We start from the raw sequence: 22591 nt of genomic DNA, 5'->3' as shown, positions 1-22591 counted from the left end.
TACATTTTTCAACTGTTATACAAGCAAAATAGTTACATTTTAAAAACTATAATGTGCGTAAAAGAAAAGCTAAATTTTCCGACCTGTAATAATAAACAAACTCATTCCAGAAGATGGATTGATTACCCTATTATCGGAATGGATTCTCCTTTTTGGGACATGCGCAGAAGTGTTGAAGGGTCTCTAATCGGTAGGCGAACAATAGTGGAACTTCCCATAATGCATAGCATTACACATGTCCAAAAGGATGTATGTTCTGCATTATGTGACACTAAGGCAACTGATTATTATTATTATCTGAGTTGGAGGTACATACTATTGCGTGCAATGCTCATCCAACCATGCCTTAAACTGATTCAATGTGTCTACATTCACAACACACTCAGGCGATGCATTCTGCTCACCAACTACTCTCCATGTGAAGAACCTTTCTCCTCACACCTTCTTTATACAGTTTCCAGCTATGGCCTCTCGTTCTACCTCCCCCTCCCATTTCTGTGAAAAATGTCTTCCAGGTCAACCCGATAACTGACTAGTTTATATGTCTCAATCATACCCCCCCCCTCACTTCCTACTATTCATGAGGCTTTGCAATTTACATTCTCTCAATCTGTCCTCGTACTCAACATTCCAAACACCACTGACCACCTTTGTGAATCTTCTCTGGACCCTTTCCAACATGTCCTCATCACTATGAAAACCTGGTGACCAAATCTGTGCACAATAATCCATATGAAGTCTAATCAAAGCCTTATCACAACCCCTCTATTTCTGCATATCAGAGTCCTATGCATCATTGCCATTATCTGATGTGACATCTTAACAACTTGTGAAATGTGTCCCCTAAATTTCAGGTCCTTGTCCACCATTATTCCAAGATCTCTCATCTCCTCTACTTCCTTTTAAGTTTCCTCACTAAGTGTATATTTCGAATCCCATCGTTGCTTACCAAATCTCAAAACTTTACACTTTGCAACATTGAACCGACAGTTCCACTTACCTGCCGATTCATGCAGTCTATTCAAGTCCTTGAATGAAGGCCATATCATCTGCTTGACTCTGCATTGCTGTCCCCAATTTTGCATCATCTGCAAACAGCTTCAAATCATTAGCTAAACCTATCCCAATATCATTAACTTACAAATTGAATAACATGGTCCCAAAACTGACCCCTGCAGTACACCACTAGTGATCTTCCTCCTTCAAGACACTGCACACCCCATATGCAACTCTCTGATACCTATCTGACAGCCAGTCACTGATCCTACTCAGAAATTTGTTATCCAATCCTACCTGTCTCAAATTATTTAACAGTTTGTCGTGTGGCAGAGTATCAAAAGTTTTTTTCAAAATCCAACTACACCACTGGATATGCATCTCCCCTGTCTAAGGTATTTGTCACCTTGTTATAGTACATAAGTTAGTAAAACATGATCTCCCTTTAACAAACCCATGCTGATAACCACAGAGAATACTGCAGTTATCATTTCTGTATCCTACTTCTTACCAATCTCTCCAGTTCAACTCCAAATATATAGATTGGCCAATAATTTGAAGCTACAGTCTTATTACCACCTTTATGAAGTGGAACAATTGTACCCTCCTTCCATTCTCTCTCAGAACATGTGCTGTTGTAAGACTTTTATTAAACAGGCATGCCAATGCTACTGCCAATTCCCTGGAACATTCCCTTAAGATGCATCGTAATATGTCATCAAACTGTATTGCCTTATTGATATCAAGGTTATTTATTTCCTTAAATACCTCCTGCTTACAATTAAGCTATCCTCTCCTATGTTGTTTAAATTTAAGTTCTTCATGATTCCATCCTGATTAGGATGAAATATCCTTATAAATTGATTACTGAATACCTCAATAATGTTTTCTGCAGCAGTTACCATTCTACCATTTTCATCATCTTATCATGATCATTCTTCGTTCTACTTGCCACATATCTAAAAAACTCTCTGGGGTTTTCTTTTGCATGATTTGCCAACTTCTGCTCATACTGCACTTTTGTTTTCCTTACTAACTGAGTCATGCTCTGTTATTTATATTTGTTATTTATACTCTTCATGTAACTGATTATTACCGTTATTCATCTTGTACTGCCTCCAAAGTACCTTCTTCTTCCAGATTTCACACATTCTCCTCATTCATCCATTTTACCCTATCTTATTCAGTCTTCTGGCCTTTGGAATACATTCACACATTGATGCTGTTATGTATTTCTTTGTCAGTTCCCAAGCAGCATTTATTTCTTTACTGCTCAACTCCTTGTTCCATGCTATAGCTCCAATTTGTCTCCTAAGATTAAGTGTCTCATAATCACCAGCCTTATAATTTCACATATATCCTTTCCTCACAAAAGTCTGCATATGGCTGGCCACAACCCAGGTGATCACTCTCACCAATTGGAGGAAAGTGTGAAACCTAACTCACAATTACATCCTCTGATGAAATGATCAGATCTAAAACTCTTGGTCTTTCTTTGTGTGCCCTTCTTTACATGCTGGCTGAGATAGTTGCCGCTCAACAACTTGAGAAATTTTTTTCCTTATTCCCAAATGCTATCTCTTCAATTCCAATCTATACTGCTATAATTAAAATCAACTATAATAATTAACCTTCCTTTGTTCACTAATCCAAGAGATGTTTATATATTTCTTCATCACCACCCTCCACATTTCTGAGCCTATAGTAACATCCAACTAAATATGTCTTCCTTTCAACCTCCACATTACACCACATTTTCTCATAACCACCGATGTGAAGGCATTAGCCTTTACATGCAAGTAGTCCAGTCGTGAAGATCCTTCACATGCAAACTTTGTTTGCATATGCTTGGATAAAGGATTAAAGCAAGAATAGAATTTCTTAGCATCTTTAATTTATAATATCTTCACTTGCATGATATACATTTGCAAAGGGTTCACTCAGCAGCTCAACAATTTTGTTGAGCTGCTGAGTGAACCTCTCTACCACCTGCACTCATCAAAGATATCCTTCCATAGTAATTTTTCCTCTTACTTGCCACATAACAAAAAAACTCTTTGGGATTTTCTTTCACCTGTTCAGCTAATTTCTTCTCATAATCTGATTTTGCCTTCCTTACTGCTGGTCACTTTTCTTGCCTGATCCTTGTACTGTTCATCAGTTAGCTGGTCACCTTTCTCCTTATATATACACACTCCACAACATTTTCTTCGTTGGGGAGTTTTGTTGTTAAGCTCATGCTTATGACACTATTCCTCCATCTAATTCCTACCTGATTTACCCTCCAAACCTTGGGTATATAGCATGATATTGTTTCCTCCATATACCTCTTGACTACTCCCCCATGCACTGTGAATATCCCATCTTCGCACCATGGTATCACTTCAAGCTACCTCCTAAGTATATCATCATCATCACCACCACCTGCCTTGTAGTTCCATATATATACTCCTTTTTAACTGGAATTTCCACATTTTGCTACCTCCCAAGTGAAGACCACATGATTACTTTTCCCCAATCGGAGAGAAAGTTAGTGGCTACTTTCCCTCCAATTGGGAAGTATCCTTCTGATACTTTCCCCAAGTGATGGATCTTGTTATAGAACCATCACTCTTGTACTCAGAGTCCCCTCCATCACATTCTGCTTAAAGTAATTATCTCTCAGTAAGTGCATAAATTCCATTTCCTTCCTGCCATGTGATCTTTCCTCCTTCCAATATACGTCTTTGAAGTTGATATCCCCCATAATAATTACTTGACTTGCATTCATTGTACTAATTTGCTGATGCATGTCTTCTACATCATCTCTGGCACCCCTGGTCTATAGCAGCAACCAATTTTATATTTTGTCCTATTGGCCTCAATATGACACCAGATTGACTCAAAAGAACTGCCATCTGCATGATTGACTCCTATCTTGTTGGTTGCAATTCATCAGCAGTACCCACTATCTACTCTATCCACCCTGAAAATACTAAATCCATCATATTCTATCCCTATAGGATAAGGATATTACATCATCTGCTATTAGCCAAGTCTCGCTAATGCCTATAACATTTGGTGAGGTTGCACTAACCAATGCCAAAAACTCCTTCCTTTGTTCCTGATACTTCTGGTATCAGTATATAGAAACTGCAGTGTCCCTGTAGGCTCTCAAATGCATTTACTTCCTGAATTAACTACCCTATTCAATATTTCTGCTTGACAGACTAGATTCTGCACTTGGTCACTCTCACACTCATCTGCTTCATGCGTGCCTGTGTGCACACACACACAGTCTGCATTTGTCCTAATTTCTTTAGTTTTCCCGACTTTGCACTTCCACACTCTCAGTGAACAAAGTTCTCTCTAGATATCTAACTCTGAAACCATTTAAATGAAGTCCATCAGCATAGCATGAATCTTTACATCCATCAAACTCTACATCATTCCTTCTGCATAATCTGTATATTGATTCATTATGCTATCATTACCCTCCTTACAGTTTGCCTCTATCATAGCATGGCAGCAGACTCTAACACTCTCCACCTTCTTCTTGCTTCATTTCCCTCCTAACTCATACAATACTTCTCACCTCTCAGGTCATTGGTTCCAGCCAAAACAATCATTCTTTCACCTTTCCTTTCTGCATTCAAATAGCATTACTAATATTGTTAATTTTTGCACCAGGAAACAATATTTTGTTGTGCTTTTGTGAAGTACTCTCTTTATCATAGAACAGCCATAAAAATTATCTGTTTATGTTCTTTCTCTCCTTTATTCTTACAATTGTCTTTTGGCTTTGGACCTCTTGCTTTTTTCTGTTCTCAGCTTGACTAATCTTTTGCTATTCCCAAAGTCTTCAATCTCATGCTTTGTCCTCTGAAGGACTACAGCAGATGAGTGTGAGAATGACCAAGTGCAGAATCCAAGCGAGCTATTTGTTTATTCAGGTCTTTTACATTCTTCTGAACTTCCACCACTGCAACTTTTGCATATGCTATCTTACTACATTACACTACATTTAATCACCTCATTACTCTCTTTCAGCATAATTTAAACCTGGAACTCCATTCACTCCAATACTTTCGATTTCATGGCTTTCAGCACTAACATCTGCTACTTCATTCTCTCACTTCTGACACTCACATTTCTAGCTCATAAAACATCTACAACACTCTCTCTCTCTCCACTGCCACTCTCATACCATAATTCATTTCCTGTTGGCAATGAATACATAGCATGTACACGCACACTACATTTTACAAAATCCCTCATGCCAAACCCCCTGCGATTGATGTCTTTGCTGCCATTACTCTCGTTCGCATTGGCATCATGAATAACATAGTTTATCCATTGTACATGGTATAAATATATCAAAAATAAATAAACAAACTCAATCACTTAGTTATGCACATGAATAGCGCAATTGCTAATTAATTATCAAAATATCATTAAATCGATATTAAACCAATGACTTAGTTATGAGCTCATGATCATGTGGTCCATTCAGTATGCACCAACTGGTATTCCTTGAATTGATAGACATAAGTACTATGTAAAACAGATTAATCATCTTATTCAGAACATTAAGTAGGTTAAAAGAAGCTAAAATACTTGGCTGTGACAACACCAAGCCAAAAATGTAAGAAAAAAATGAGAAAATGGTAATGGGAATAAACAATATAAAATAGAAATTTTAACAAATTATTTTGTTTGATGCTCTTGTTACTAATTTTAGTTTAAAAATCAATGACAGAATAAATAAAATAATATTAATTAATAAACCATGGACAGCTTAAGTATATTAAAGAACATTTTTTGATCTTTCTGCTATTTTTTTTTTTTTTATTTAATACAGTTAAACAATTTTAAGAGCAGAACCACTGACCTCAGTGGTACCACCAGTGCTTATCCACTAATATCAGAATCTTTATGCAAAATCCTGTCTTACTTGTCTTCGAATGAAATTCACCAGCTTAATCTGTTGATAAAATCCAAATGAAAATTTCTCCTTCAGAGCTAAAAAATCAAACTTGTGAGCTTCCTGAAAGAGTTATAAAACACAATATATGTCAGAGCCTAAGAAGATTGCAAGCTTCATACAAAACATATAGACAATTCTACATAATATTTTTTTCAAGTTAAGGCAAACTGAAGTTTGTATTATCAGACAATAAAGATCCCAGTCTTTCAATGTTTATAAATAAATATACCTTTAATTGCTTTTCAATCACACCTTTGATTATAATATTTTTCAGATGTCTGGTATTATGATATAAAGAGTAACTATTCATTTCTCCAAAAGAGAGTTTTTATAGAATCAGAACATCTTTTGATAATTGCTTTTTTCATCATCAGTTAGTACTTTCAATGTATTATGTCATGGCAGAGTACTGCCATCTGCAACCGCATGGATAATGATCACTTTTTTTAATAAAAACAGTCCTTTTTAGATCTATCAGAATTGTCATCTTTATTATAAGATAGATGAACATTACATTTTGATCATTCTACTGATATATGTCTTGCAAGAAACTCATATGGCCAACAGTTTACAACTACATAACTATTTCCTACAATGTACCATCGAAAGATGCCCATGATACTGTGATAGTATCATGGGCATACAGCAAAGATATTATTACAGGTTCTTGACATGACCAATAACTATAAAAGAGGAGTAAAATTCTTGGGCCTAAACATAAACAGGAATAAAGATGGATGAAATGAAAGAGGAGGAGGAAGGGAAGTTGCTTTGGTGAGTTTGAAGACTGAGAGTAAATGGATGTTGACTAGTGGCTGCTTGTTGTTACATTCTTGGAAGTAAGAGGAGGAATGATGGGTGACCAATTCAACAAAACATTGTCTATGGAAATATTATTATTATTATATGGGCACCTCCATGGAGTCCTAAGACTAATCTTGGGAGACCCAAGCTATCAACACAATGTCTATCTTACCTCTTCTTGAAACCATTAACAGACAAAGCACTTTCAACTGACTCAAGCAGCCCATTCCATTTATTTACCACTCTCCAAGTGAAAAATCTAGTCCTCTCGCTCCCTTGCTAACCACTCTTGCCCAACTTCCAGGGATGACTTCTTGTTCTGCTCCATCTAACTAAGTGCTGAGACATTTACCCTTCATCAATCCTATAAAATCCTTTAAATAATTTAAATGTTTATATCATATCCTCCCTTTTTTGCCTATCAACCAACTTTTGTTATATTTGATAAGTGATAAGTCTGGGACCTGGGGTCACAGAGCTAAGTATGATCTATTTCAAAGCTTTTGGTCATACTTTTCTCTAACTCTTCCACTTCCTGCTTCTACCCTCATACTAACATTCTTCCTAATGAGGATTCTTTACTTAAAACTTTCTGTCTGTCTCTTTTCTTGCTTACTAACCTCAGGAGGAGGTCCTCCATTCTCCCTGAAGCTATTAGAGTACTCGAGGGCTAGGGGTGTTTCCTCCTCTTTCAACTAACCACTAATAGTTATAGTAGTGGGCAGCAGCGCTACTTGTATTAACCTCCTGTAGCATACATGTTACAATACTGCAATGTGGAAGGCAAGGGGAAACCACCACATTACATTCCCAAGTAAAAGCAGCAATGGAAGTTAAAAATGAAATCAAGATTGGCGATGGAGCCTTCACTGAAGGAGTCATGCCAGGCAGGAGAAGTAACCGGGCTTCTCAGGTCGACAGCCAACGAAATCCTGGTACTTATTCAAAAATGAAGACAAGAAATAAGCTGAATATTGGAATATGGAATGCAAGAACACTGCTAGAACTAGGTAAAATAGAAAATGTGAAAAAAGAAATGGAAAGACTTGAAATAGACATTCTGGGCATTAGTGAGATGAGATGGGAGGGACAGGGCGATTTCTGGAGTGGAGAATTTCGGATAACATATTCAGGACAAAAGAAGGGCGAGTCAGGTGTTGCAATAATGTTTCATAAAAAAAGTTGGAAAGTTAATCACTACAATAATTAACTATAGTGACAGAATCATGGTGATAAGCATTCAAAATGAACCAGTAAACCTCAATATTATAATGGTCTACATGCCAACATCACAACATAGCGATGAAGAAATTTATGAATAAATAGAAGAAATCTGGAGCAGCTTTAAAGACAGAGGCAATACAATAATAATGGGAGATTGGAATGCTATAGTGGGAGAAGAGAGCAAGATAATGTTTCAGGAAGATTTGGTCTTGGATGTAGGAATGAAAGGAGAAAGCAATTAATAGAATTTTGTACACAAAAACAGTTAGTTATAGCAAATACACTATTTCAAGCGCCAAAAAGAAGACGATACACCTGGAAAGCACCTGGGGATTCAAATAGATATCAAATAGATTATATATTGGTCAAGAAAAGATACAGAAACCAAAGAAAAAATTGCAAAAGCTATCCAGGTGCCAACATCAGTAGTGACCATAACCTTGTCTTAATGAAAACAGAACTGAAACATAGGAAACAAATCCAAAGATACAAACCAATAAGATGGAACCTTGAAATATTAAAGAATAAAGAAGTAAAGAGAGGATACCAAGAGGCAACTGATCATAACATTCCAGAAAACATAAATAGTCAGAATAATATTGAAAATCAATGGAATATGATTAAAGAGTTAATTACAAATTCATCAAATCAATTATTGAAAAATGCAGAAAAAGAATAAAGAAAACATTAGATAACAGATGAAATACTTGGCCTTATGGATGAAAGAAGAAAATATAAAAATGCTGTTAAAGAAGATGAGGCCAAATACAATTATCTTAAAAATCAAATTACAAGAAAATGTAGACAAGCCAAAAAAGAATACCTGGAAGAACAGTGTAATAACATAGAAGAATTATTTAAAAAAGAAAACATAGAGAAAGCCTATAAAGAAATTAACAAACGGACTTTCAAATTTAATAAGAACAGCAAAAACAATGCCATCAAAGATGAAAATGGAAAATTACTAATAGAATCTGAGGATATATTAATGGAATGGAAGAATTATCTTGAAAATCTCTATAATGGCGACAAACTTGATGTTGATATCAGCATAGAAAATCAAAATGAAGATAATCTAGGATCCCCAATAATGCGAGAAGAATTTGATAAAGCACTGTCTGAAATGAGTAATGGAAAAAGTCCAGGTGTAGAAAATATTCCTATAGAACTGCTACAAAATCTAGGTGATGAGACAAAAACCTTACTCTATCAATTAATAGCCCAAATCTATGATAGAGGAGAAATACCAAAGGAGTTTATGAAATCAACCATAAGTTTGCAAAAAGAATAATGCAAACAAATGCAGCCAATTTAGAAAATAGCTTTAATCCCAGTTAGCAAAATTCTGCTAAAAATTATTCAAAATAGAATTTATTCAAAAATAGATTGTCTATTGGATGAAGACCGATTTAGATTCAGAAAGAATAAAGGAACAAGAGAGGCAATACTCTGTTTAAGAACAATAATAGAGAGAAGATTAAATCTTAGTCAAAATACTTAATTTTTGCTTCCTTGATTTAGAGAAAGCATTTGATAAAGTAGACCAGCAAATACTCCTAAATTGTCTAACTAATATCGGCAGAGATTTGAGGAATAGGAAAATAATTTATCAAATTTACAAAAATCAAAATGGATGGATTAAAATCAATGACAAGGAGAAAATAATAAATATCAAGAGTGGAGTAAGACAAGGATGTATACTTTCACCACTTTTATTTAATTTATATATTGAAAAGGCCATTCAGGAAACTAAAGATAAAATAAATAGTGTCATAAAGATAAATGGTGAGCAAGTCATGTGTATAAGATTTGCTGATGACATAGCCCTTGTAGCAGAAAACAGAAGAACGTTAAAAACAATGCTAGAACAAGTCAAAGACAGCACGGGTTTGAGGAGTTAGCAGGAGGTTAAGAAGAAAGCCAATGATAGAGTGGAATGAAGGAAATTGCTGCTGAGCTACCAGTCCCAAGACTGATGCAACTAATGAAACTAAGGTTTGGGAAGTGGACGAAGACTTTAGAATAGGGAATGAAGGTGTTCATGACAGTGGGGATAATTTTTGCGACTTGTTCGGAGCAGATTTTAGGGTTGGATGAGCGGAAGAAATGGTCAGACCATGGAAAGGAAAGTAGAAAGTCTGGAGGTCATCTCAAATGGCACTTTTGTAGTGCCAGAGAATGCAAGGTCAGGGAGTGATTTGAGGAAGGACATTCTGTGAGGGAGGAGACTTGCTGAGAGGTGTATTTGGAAGGAAAACTGGTCAAAAAGAGATCCTGAGTATTTGGAGACTGAAGAGAGTTATCAATAATTTGTGTAGATAGGTAAATGCACTTAAATAGCTGGAATCTTTTCATTTTTTGTGATAAATCCCAAACACAAGATTCTTTAATTTTGAGTATACATTGGGGAAAAAGCAGGAAGCCACTTCATAACATCAGAATACAAAAATCTGCAGACAGCGTGCTTTAGAAAATCAGAGGAAGAAAGGAAGGAGACAGCAGTAGAGAGGAATGGTTATTGAATGGCATCTGTGGAAATACTGGTAGAAAATAAAGGTTTTGGCAAAAACTGAATGAACATTTGTGTGAAAGAGCATGGACTAAATTAGTGAGGGATGGGACACTAATCAACTCAGTTACTCTCTTCTACACTGAGTCAAGAATTCTTATAAGAGCACTAATCCAAATGCAAAAATAGTATTCAATAACTAAAAGAACTTGATTTATACAGAATTAGTAATTCATCAAAGGTAAAGTAATGCTGGAATCAAAAATCTAGTTTCTTAGATGACAATGAAATTTCCCCATAAAATATGAATCTTACTCCGTGCATCTGAGTATCATCAAAGGTAAAATTGGGAGGGTTTTTTTTTTTAAGGAGAACTAGCCTTTTTTTTTTTTCCCCTGTAAACAAACAAATCAGAATGGTTTGGAACTTAGTAAATAAAATTGCAAGGGTAGAGTAAATAAGATTAATGAATAAAAAAAGAGGTGCAATGTATTGTCATGTAAAACTGTAAAATCAGACTTACTGTAAACTGGAAAAGGTTGCTAATATACAGAAAGAAGAGAGAAGATAATGGAATTTTGTCCCTGGCATTATTTTTAACATTTAAGGATAGGATAAAGATCCATTTAACACTGCATGCAACCAGAGAGAGAGAGATGCTACATGGATGCAAAAAGATAGGACTATAAGATGGGATTTACTTTAGAGGTCTTTATACCAAAACTTAATGAATCTTTTTGAAATATCAAACATAAGCATAACTTCAACTTACACAAACCCCTGTAATCAGTACATATGGATTCGTACTGCAATGATATTTATTACATGCAAGGTTCTTATAGTGGATTTCTTCATTATCTTAGAAAGGACTGAAATAAAAGAGAGACACAGGATGATAATTTGTTGGTAAAAATTAATCACCCTCCTTGGACTAAATATGGGATAATCTGAGGCCTGCAAGATAAATACCAGTAAAACAGGGGAGGGAGAGAGAGAGAGGGAGAAAATTCCATAATAATGACAGTATGTCCCCATCTTGAACATGTATAATGTCATGCATTACAGTTAGCATCACTACCCAGTTTTGATCTTTACTTAAGTCTTATCGGCAAGAGCTAGAACTGTTGATATATGACTTCAATAACTCCCAGTATCTCTATAGGTTCAGCTGTCACTGATAAGGCCTCAATAAATAAATGACAAACTGATCTGGGTAGTGACTATGATCATAATGTGCAGTATTATGGTTGCCCAAGAGGAGAGGATGTATGCATAAAGAATACAAAAGAGAACTGAATGTGAAGATATTTAATGGACAAACTTTTGTGGCTTTGCTTGGGCAAAATGAGGATGAAAACAAGAGTATAATTTCTTGGACAGAATATCCCTCAAGTCAAATATTTGCTGAAACATATCCTGCCATGAGCATGGATGTTTGTGTTTGTCTGTGAAAATAGTGGTGGTGGTCGGTGGTAGATGGCACTGATGTAGATGATGAAGGTAGTTACGGTTAGTGAACTGGTGGGGACAGAGAGTTGTAGAGCAGGTGTCCTCCCTCCGTGAGTCTTTGGATTCCCTGGAGGTGTTATGTAATAATAATATTAGATGAATCATATGTCCCAACCCAGCTAAAAAAAACTTGCTAGATCATTTTGTGGGTATTAAGCTTTCCAGTAGCATTATTTTGTAAATCTAAAAAAGAAACACTACCTTAATTAAAATTCTCACCAAAAAAAATACAATAAGAGCTTGAACCACCCAAATGGTCAAACAAACAAAATATATCAAAAATATATGCTTTGTCTCCATATTATTTCTATCATCATCATCATCATCATCATCAAATTCCTGATATGTACCCTCAAAGGCTATATAGGATATGATAGTACTACATGAAAACTTACATCATTACTAACTTCCTATCTACAATTTTCCTCCAAATCAATCGGTTACCTGTCAAGACTCCAACATTTTCAGTTCTTATATTTCTATCTTCTAAGGAACTTTTTACTGTATCAATCCACCTATATCTTGGTCTTCCTCTGGTTCTTTTTCCTGCCAACCTGGAAGAGAACACTGGTGTTGCTAATCTTTCCTCTCCCATTCTGTTTAAGTGACCATACCACCTGAGATTAGCTTTGCTAACACATTCCTGGTTGCTAATAACGTTGTTCTTTCCTAATATACTTGCTTTTAATATGATATTGCCATTCATGCCATCTGTTCACGCCCCTAATCTTTTGAGAAAGAATAGGGGCCGTGAACAGATGGTTTGAAAATTGGTTTGAACAGTTTTGTATACAGCTAATTTAGTGTTTTGACTAATTTCTCTCTTATTCCATATAAATTTATTCAGTTGACTTACTACCTTACCAGTTTTATTGATTCTGTTGTCAATTTTTATATTCAATTTACCATCTTCACTAAAAATCGTGCTAAGTAGCTGAAATGTCTTACTTGTTCTATAGGTTCTCCAATCACAATGCAGTTGATATTTTCAATGCTTCTGCCTATTTTTGTTGTCTTTGTCTTGTTATTGCTGACCTTCATATCAAATCAAAATTGGAGATGTGAATCTCAGTTCTCTACTTTATGCAGATGATGTTGCACTTCTAAATAAATCCAGTACAAGTAAATTGAATAACTGTGATTCACATCTCCAATTTTGATATTAGGTTGAATACCACTTTCCTTCATAATGTGATTCATATAAATAATAAATAACAGAGGGGATAATGTGCATCCTTATCTGGCACCAGATTTAACATAAATCCATCTTCCTGTACTTCCTTCAATTCTAACTGCTGACTTACAACTCAAATAAAGACAAACTACTGCTTGATATAATGCTCCATTGTTTCTTCCATTCATCATACAACTGTTTGAACAAGCAGGATTCAGGCCTCTATTTAGCCTGAATCCAGATTTCTTCACCAAGCTTCCCTTCCACAATCCTTCTCAACCATTTTTTCAAATTTCCTGGTAAGATTTATGCAAGTATACTTGCATAAATATACTTGTCAGGGAAATTTGGTGAATCCCTACTGAGTGGGGAAATACCTCTGTAATTCTCGCATTCAGTTTTATTTCCCTTTTTATATATGGTTACTATGAGAGCTCTCTACTCCAATCATCTGGAATTCGTCTCTCTGTCCGGGTCTTCTGAATTATGCAGTGCAGCCACTGTAAGACTTTTATATATCCATACTTGAGCATTTCTAGTCAAATATCATCTACTCCCATTGCCTTTCCATATTTCAGGCTTTTGATGGCTATTTTCTACTTCAAGTATGGATATGTATTCCTGACTGCATGCTTGTTGAGTGCTTTTTACCACTGTGCTATCATGGCTTGTTTCATTTAGCAATTTTTTGAAGTAATTACTCCATACTTCAAGGATGTCTTTTTCTCCAGTTTTCATATCACTTTTACCATCTCTAATTCCTTTTAAAACACTCTTTGCTCCATTTCGAGCTTCTTCTACAACCTTCAGAATATCTTGCCACTTCTTGATATTTATTTTCTATGTCCTTACCAAAGTCTTCCCATGACTTTTGTTTAGCTAGTTTTACACAGTGTTTAACTTTCTCACATTTCTCTCTGTATTCTATTATCCTATCTGTACACACTCTCTTACTTCACTGGTATATATATATCCCAAAGCCTGGAAACTGGCCTATATTCAACCCATTCCTAAAAAGGGTGACAAATCACTGCCATCTAACTACCGCCCTATCTCACTCACTTCAGTCATATCTACACTGATGGAGTAAACCATCAACTCTCAACTCCTAATCTACCTTGAAGGTACCCAGCTATTAAGCGACCACGAGTACAGATCCTATCGAAGCAGATCAACTGGAGATCTGCTCTCATACATCACCCATCGCTGGACAAATACCATGAGAAATTTGGTGAATCCTAAGTAGTTGCACTTGATATCTCTAAAGCCTTTGACTGAGTCTGGCACAAAGGCTTACTAAGCAAACTCCCATCATTTGGACTGTCTCAGGATGTCTGCAGATGGATTGCCCGCTTCCTGTCTGGATGCACACTATGTGTGATGGTAGATGGCTCCCGATCCTCTCACCATCCAACTAATGCTGGGGTCCCACAGGGTTCAGTTCTCTCGCCGACCCTCTTCCTTCTATATATATATATTAATGACCCACTTCACTTGACCTCTAACCCAATGCACAGTTTTGCAGACGACAGCACATTACACTCCTCCCTTTCATTTGACAAACCCTACTCTACCCAACTCACTTCAACCCACAACCTACAGAACATCAACTACCACTGCCCTTAATTCTGACCTCCAAGCCATCGTCCAATGGGGCTTAGATAACCTCATCAACTTCAATGCTAGTAAAATCCAGTTCTGTCTTATTTCTCACAAAAAAGAACCATTTTCCCCCAGCATTGTTTTTGAAAACACTCAAATTCCCAGACAAGATGAGATTTCTCTTCTCGGAATTATCCTGACATCAAAGCCTCTCCTGGCATAAACACATCACAACCATTGCATCCTTTGCTTCCAAAAAACTAGGTTTTCTCTTTTGTCAAGATATTATTTCACCTCTAAACAGCTGTTAACATTATACAAATCACAAATCCACCCAGCTATCGATTACTGCTCTCACATTTGGAGTGTGGGCTCCTAAAAGCTCATTCAAAATGCTTGACTCAATAGAGAGGAGAGCAATTAGACTGATAAATGACCCATCTCTCACCAACTTACTCCCCTCACTTTCACATAGATGCTTGGTCTCTGCAATTTGTATATTCTATAAATATTTCCATGGGAAATATCAGGCTTTTAAATCAAATGTAAACAACTTTCTCCTTTCCCAACCCACCACCAATATATGGTACTAAATAAATACTATACGAATTTGTATTTAGTACTATAGGCTGACCAGCCAACCTCTCGTATATGTGTCAAACATAAAAAAAAAAAAAAAAAAAAAAAAAAAAAAAAAAAATTCTGGAACTTTTGACATGCTTTCTTCTTTTCTTTCACTACCTCTTTAACTTCCTGAGTCCACTATGGAGTTTTGATTCTTCTATCCTTGCAAACAACCTCACCAGATGCCTCTCTGGCTGAATCAATCAATGTTTTCATCAGGGCTCGCTACTGAATCTCCAAAGTTTGATTCCTGTTCTCAAACTCTTTCATTTTTTCTTCAATAATCTTTGTGTATTTTAGTTTACACTTCACATCTGAGAGCTACTCAACTTTTATTTGCTTTGAAACTTTCTTACATGTTCTTCTTTTCAATATGAATTCAATTTTATTCTGCTCAAGACTAAATGGTGATCACTTCCAATTTCAAATCCTCTGTACACTCTGGTGTCCTGCACCAGGGAGAAAACATCACTATCAACAATAACATAGTCAATGAGACTTTTCTTATTCCTTGCCTCTTCTCTCCATGTGAATTTGTGCACATTTTTATGTTGGAACATTGTGTTAGTAATAACCAATCCATGTCCTGAGCAGAAATCCAACAGGTTTATTATTATTAGCTTTGCTCTTTTCTCCAAATACAAATATTTCTGTATGTCTGACAATCATTTTCTACTCTGCTATTTACATTCCCAAAAAGGACCAACTTTTCCTTTTTCATTATGTCAGTTGCTTTCTCGAAAGCCTCAAAAAATTCCTCCACTTCTACCTTAGTAGAACTTTCTGTGGGACCATAGGCACAAATAAGTCTCATTGTCCAGTTCCCCATTCTGATATTTGCCCACAATAACTCTACTCTACTACACTCTACTTGATATTGCCTGCCATTCAAGAAGATTAGCCTCGTATTTAGTGTTGAAATACTATAGCTGCTACTCCTTTTCCCTGCCTGTCATTGCCTGAATATAACGTTTTGTATTTATTGCTCAGAAAAATCTCACCAGATTTTGTCTTTTTTTATCTTATCCAATTCCTCGGTTAGCTCCATTTCTTTGCCATTCAAGCTTCTTATGTTGATATTACCGATCTTGAACTCTAGTGATGTTGATTTGAGGTGTGTTTCATGATTTTTTCTGAAGCAAAAAGTCAGTAGCTGACTTTTCGCTTCACCCTGGTTCCTTGGCAAAAACAACGGGGGGGCCTTGTTTAACTGGGAGACACTCCCAGACACCGTGAAATTCTGTAATGTTGTACCATCATTTTATATTGTGGTTTAAGCCAATAAGAATACAATTTGGTCAGCTAAATCCCAAATTGTGAGCCCATCCCTTGTTCATTCAGTATCTAGGTAGATACCAAACAGGGTGTATACCATGAGAAGGTAAGGATTGGACATTAGGTCAGAAGTCCTGGTTGGTTCCATTTCTTTAAAGGCTATGTGGAGGTCTCCTCTCAGTTATACAGCTCTGACCCCTTAAGCACCCCATATTATTTCTATAATATACAAAAGTTATACTGACTTCAATGGACTCTTTGCATCCATGTAATTATGGACATATACACACACCAAGGTCAGTAAAGTGGTTAAGCATTTTTTCATAATTTATTTATTTTATTAAGTAAATCTGCACAGTATGTACAAATAATCATACAACTATGAGAGTAAAAGATATCACATAATGATAATATTGTAATTGAATTGGAATAAATTTAGGATGAGATAACATGACTTGCACTGCAGTAGTAAAAGTAGCATAAGATAATAATTAGTTGATCAACACCTCTTTGCAACATAAATACATATATGTAACCAAAGACAAATTCCAAATTGGTAACTAGAAAAGTGCATACATTGAAGATAAGCAGACAGTAGTGTAGTTGATATTCCTTCTATCTTTGATCATTAGAGTTATTTTTTTTTATCTGCTAATCTATAGTAGGGTCAGAAATTAGTTTCATGATGTAATTCCCAACCCTTATTTAAAATATGTAATCTGAAGATACAGTTTTATACTGGTAGAGAAGGTTTTGACTTAAAACGTTTTGTATAAAGATACAATAAAGATACATCGTTAAATTTTTTGATTTGGTTTCATTTGCTTGTTGTAAGGGCTTTATCATAGCTAATAGTGACCATTCTGTCCAAATAGAATTTAGACCAAGATATATGGTGGCATGTGGATAGAATGGTCACTATTAGCTATGATAAAGCCTTTACAACAAACAAACCAAACCAAATCAAAAAAAAAAAAAAAAAAAAAAAGTTTTATACTGTCAGGTACAAATATTGGCCACTGAATTAGAAACTTCGCAGAAATCAGCACTTTCCATATAGAGATGCAACTGCCAATACTGATCCTCTTCAATTCCCTGTACATAGTTTGATGAGATATGAGTCAGAACAGCCTTCATTAAATGCTTCAGTCATTTGCTGCACACAGAAAGTTCTATTTCTCTATACAAGCCTTCTCAGATGATGGCAATCTTGTTCCTGACAGACTGTCTTAGGACTCCAGTTGCACCTTTTTAGACAAGCAATGTGGGTTAGTTTTCCATTGATTAAATGCCCTGGATATCTCACCTTTTGAGAAATCAGTCAGCTCTGCTATTTTTGAAATTGTGACTCCAGCCAGATGGGCACCAACAATAAGTCCATTATCAAACTCCGAAAGATCCTTTGTTTTTTTCTATTGTGATCAACACTATTGAAGACTACTGACCAGCAGCATTCTTACAACAGTTGCCTACAATATATGGTGATGCACATGACCAAGTATTTTGCATATATGCTGTGATATGTACATACATCTGCATAAAGGTTTCTAATTCAGTGGTTGGTGTGTGTATTATATTGTTACTGGCAGTATATTTGCTTTTATTTATGGAATATCTGCTTACTTTTGATAATACCGACAAGTTTCTCCCAGAGTTTAACCAGTATTGTATTTTGAAATAGGATAACTAAAGGTTAGTAAATCCTAAGATATATGACAATGACAACAACAAAAGACTATTTATTTCTAAAAAAAAAGATATGTTGTAAATGACTAAACAGAGAGAAAAAAAAAAAAAAATTGATGATATATGACAATGCCAAGAGAAAAAGTATTTATCTTTGAACAGATAAATATGCTGCAAATGACTAAAGGAAAAAAATCAATTAGTAGAACCTATGGCGATCAGCAGTTGTAGAAGAAATTTTTTTTGTTTTCAACTAAATTGTTTTCAGTTTTGTAATGGTATAATAGTATAGAAAGCAAATTAAACACAAGTATATATATGAAAACTATAATCATAATAACTTTTTATTTTATTTTATTTTATTATTATTATTATTATTTTTTTTGCAAAATTACCTTCATATGTGATAGAAGTTCATGATAGTCACATGAAATCAGGTTACAGAAAAGGCATACAGCACCTGGTGTCTCCTCATACCAGTCTTCCCATTCACTATGAAATAAATATATAAAAAAATATATACACAAGACAAAAAACAAAAACAAAATAACTAGTATGATTCTAATTGTTGTTTATTATTTTAACGGTATAATAGAACACAGAAACTAAGTAAATAATTAATTTATTAACTAGATGCTGATATTTCGCTGGTATTATAACCAGCATCTTCAGAGCACAAAAACACTATTTGTCACAATACGCGAGACTAAAACAACATGGTGTACTTCAACAAAACTGTAGCAGCAACACAAAGACTAGAGTCCTGATTTTGGTGCCCTCTATCTGAGAAAAAAAAAAAAAAAAAAACGCTATCATATATTACTAGAGTCCTAGAAAAGTGCTAGTTTTTTCTTAATATGACTGTCTCCCAGATCTTCGGCAAGTTAATACAGCCATATTTGTTGAGATTTGGAGTGTGTTTTAGGGCTTCTGTCGCCTCTAAGAACAATCTCTCTGATTTATATGGGTTTCTGTGTAGTACTTTTGTGTTTTTCCAGTTGATCCTGTGTGCAGGGGTATCCAGAGCATGGTCTGCTAGGCCCGACTTCCCATAATGATATTTCCGGACGTATCGTTTATGTTCGCTGATGCGGATATTCACAGTTCTTCCTGTTTGACCGTAGTAGGCTTTATTAACTTGCCGAAGATCTGGGAGACAGTCATATTAAGAAAAAAACTAGCACTTTTCTAGGACTCTAGTAATATATGATAGCGTTTTCTTTTTTTTTTTTTTTTTTTCTCAGATAGAGGGCGCCAAAATCAGGACTCTAGTCTTTGTGTTGCTGCTACAGTTTTGTTGAAGTACACCATGTTGTTTTAGTCTCGCGTATTGTGACAAACAGTGTTTTTGTGCTCTGAAGATGCTGGTTATAATACCAGCGAAATATCAGCATCTAGTTAATAAATTAATTATTTACTTAGTTTCTGTGTTCTATTATACCGTTAAAATAATAAACAACATGTTCGACAAACACATAGTATGATTCTAAGATCATGATAGCAGAGTTTTGGATAACACTTTTCTTCTTTCAATAGAAACTACACATGCTGAAGATTGTAAAAAAATGTTAGATCTTCTTTTTTGCACAGTCTAGTTGTAACACATCCTTAAATCCTTAACTTTATGATAATATTGTTAAAACCCACTTTGTCTTTATCCAACCTTTCATATTAAAAGTCACTTGTGGAGAGTAAGTTAATTATATATATAAATATATATTTTAAAAAGAATTGAATAACTAGAACCAAGATTTAAGTAAAAAGATTTTAATATAAAAACACGACTAATTTTGGCTTGTAACAGCCTTCATCAGGTGACATTATAAAAGAAAGAAAAAAGAAAAAACACTAAAACACTGAAGCTTAAATAAATAAATAAAAATATCTTCTCTATGAACATCATAGAGAGTCTCTATACATAATTGACATTAAATTGTTGTGGTTGTATTTAAAGATGTTCTTTTGTTGGTTGTATTGTTGGGAAAGTACGTGCTAGTAGCATCTCGTGAACGCCAGTACACGATTACAGCTGAATGACTATCTGGAAGGTTGTAGCTCAAGTTATTATTTAGATGAACAGGATTGAAGATGATTTCCCTAGATTTCACGATTTTTCTCTCTAGTTCATCATTGCAATGGAAGATGTTAGTAGATTTTTCCCAGCAGACTTTGGGTTTCATCATTAGGATTAGCCGAGAAAATGATATGACTTGATAATGCACTGGCTCGCTGTCTCGTGTAAGTAATGTCCCTCATGTGTTCTTCCATACGCAATTCAACAGATTTGTCTGTCTGCCCAAAATAAGGAATATCACAATCACACAATATTTTATATACACCAGGGTATTTGAGATGATGATGACAAGGTTTTGGATGGCTTATTAAGAAACAGATCTTTGGAAGTGGAGTGAACAAGGTTCTGATATTGTATTTTCTTAGAACTTTTGCTAATTTATGTGAAACTGTACTTATGTAAGGGATAGATATATTGCCTTTGAATCTATTTGTTTCTTCTTAACAATGTCTAGGAGGATTAAGAAGGAATCTTTCAATGATACTCTTGGAATATCCATTAACTTTGAAAGAAGTTTTGAGATGGTTTATTTCTATAAGAAGTTCATTTGGGTCATCCAGAAGAGAATGGGCTCAATGTCCCAAGGTGGAAATTATTCCAAGCTTATGAGGAGGGAAGTGATGGGATTGACTATGCAGATATCTGTTGGTATGTGTGGGCTTTCTATATATCGATATTTTGAGTTTACCAGAAGAGTGGGTCAGTTTGACATCAAGAAAAGGCAGGAAATTATCCATTTCAAGCTCGGCAGTAAACTTAATACTATGATGTCGGCTATTGAGATGTTCGAGGAAAACCATAAGGGAATCATGTCCATGGCTGCAAATAATGAAGACATTGTCTAGATAGTGTTTCCAAACTTTAGGTGTTAAAATAAAGGAAGAGATAGCCTTGGTTTCAAAATCCTCTAAGTAAATATTTGCGAGTACAGGGGATAAAGGATTACCCATAGCCAGTCAATGATTTTGCTTGTATATAGTATCTTGAAATTTGAAGTAACTGGACTTGATAGGCTAACATTTTTTTTGGATAACTTGTCCTTGAGTAATGTTAGGACTTCATCTGTTGGTACATTAGTGAACATAGAAGTTATGTCCAAGCTAGCCATGATTTCATCTTCATTAACTGTTATATCCTTGATGTATGTAACAAAATCTGTAGTGTTCTTGATAAAGGATGATGACTTGCTGAAAAATTTTGAGGTATTTGGCAAGATATTTTGAAAGGTTGTACTTCGGAGAATTGATATCTTCTACAATGGGATGTAGTGGGGTGTTCTCTTTATGGATTTTAGGAACACCATATATGTGAGGAATTAACGGATGGAGAGGCGTAGAGATAAGAGAACGTTTCGGGATAATTCAGTGGTTGTTTTTAATAAGTTGTTTGTACGATTTTGAAGTTCACGAGTTGGATCTCTCTCGAGTATTGAGTAGGTGTCATCTTGTAGTAATTCAAGCATTTTATTCTGGTAATCTTCAGAGTTGAGGATAACTGTTGCATTGCCTTTATCTGCAGGAAGGATAATTATATCTCTGTTGTTTTTTTAAACTTTTAATAGCTTTGTGTTCTGTTAAAGTAATGTTATCTGTAAGTGGTTTTGCATTATTGATAATAAAGATTGATTCAATAAGTAGAAGTTTTGCATCTTGTGGAGGGAGAAAAGAAGTAGCTTTTTCTATTTTTGTAAGCAGTGTCTCCTTTGGTATAAATTTAGGGGAAAGAATAAAGTTTAGACCTTTACTAAGGATGCTTTTTTCTTCATCTGAAAGTATATAAGAAGATTTGTCGATAACGACTTTGTCAATATTGATGTGTGGTTTTGAGAAGTTCCTATTATTTTGTATTCTTTTTAATGTTCCAAATTTTCTTATAAGATTTACTTTGTTATTATATTGTATTGTGGCTACTTCAGATTCACAATTTATATTAAAGGTATGCCAACTTTCATTATCTAGAGATTCTTCCAGTTTCTCTGCTATAGTTCTTTTTTTTTATTGAAAAATAAAATATTATATTTTATGTTATAACTCAAATTGTTGTTTAAGTGGACAGGGTTCAGCAGGATTTCCCTTGATCCTACAATTTTCCTCTCAAACTTATCATCACAGCGAAAGATATTTTCTGATCTAACCCAGCAAACGGAGT

General features: G+C 35.1%; 1 protein-coding gene across 2 annotated transcripts in view; it reads right to left on the bottom strand.

Annotated features, from left to right (window-relative positions):
- Window positions 1-22591, bottom strand: part of LOC150108339 (zinc finger protein 277-like) — a 195674-nt gene that overhangs the window by 23989 nt on the left and 149094 nt on the right. Inside the window, exons 10-11 of one of the 2 annotated variants that reach the window (XM_090415747.1) lie at window positions 18765-18861; window positions 5867-6022 (exon numbers count right to left, since the gene is read on the bottom strand). In XM_090415747.1, the coding sequence (XP_090271873.1) occupies window positions 5909-6022; window positions 18765-18861 (211 nt within the window). In that variant the 3' untranslated portion in view covers window positions 5867-5908. The remainder of the gene's footprint in view (window positions 1-5866; window positions 6023-18764; window positions 18862-22591) is intronic. The other variant, XM_090415746.1, reaches the window with a different exon arrangement.

This window comes from Typopeltis vanoorti, chromosome 3 (genome assembly GCF_054136105.1).
Source record: "Typopeltis vanoorti isolate ZY-2024b chromosome 3, IOZ_Tvanoo_1.0, whole genome shotgun sequence".
Lineage (NCBI taxonomy): Eukaryota > Metazoa > Arthropoda > Arachnida > Uropygi > Thelyphonidae > Typopeltis > Typopeltis vanoorti.
This window is presented reverse-complemented; position numbering and strand designations above follow the sequence as displayed.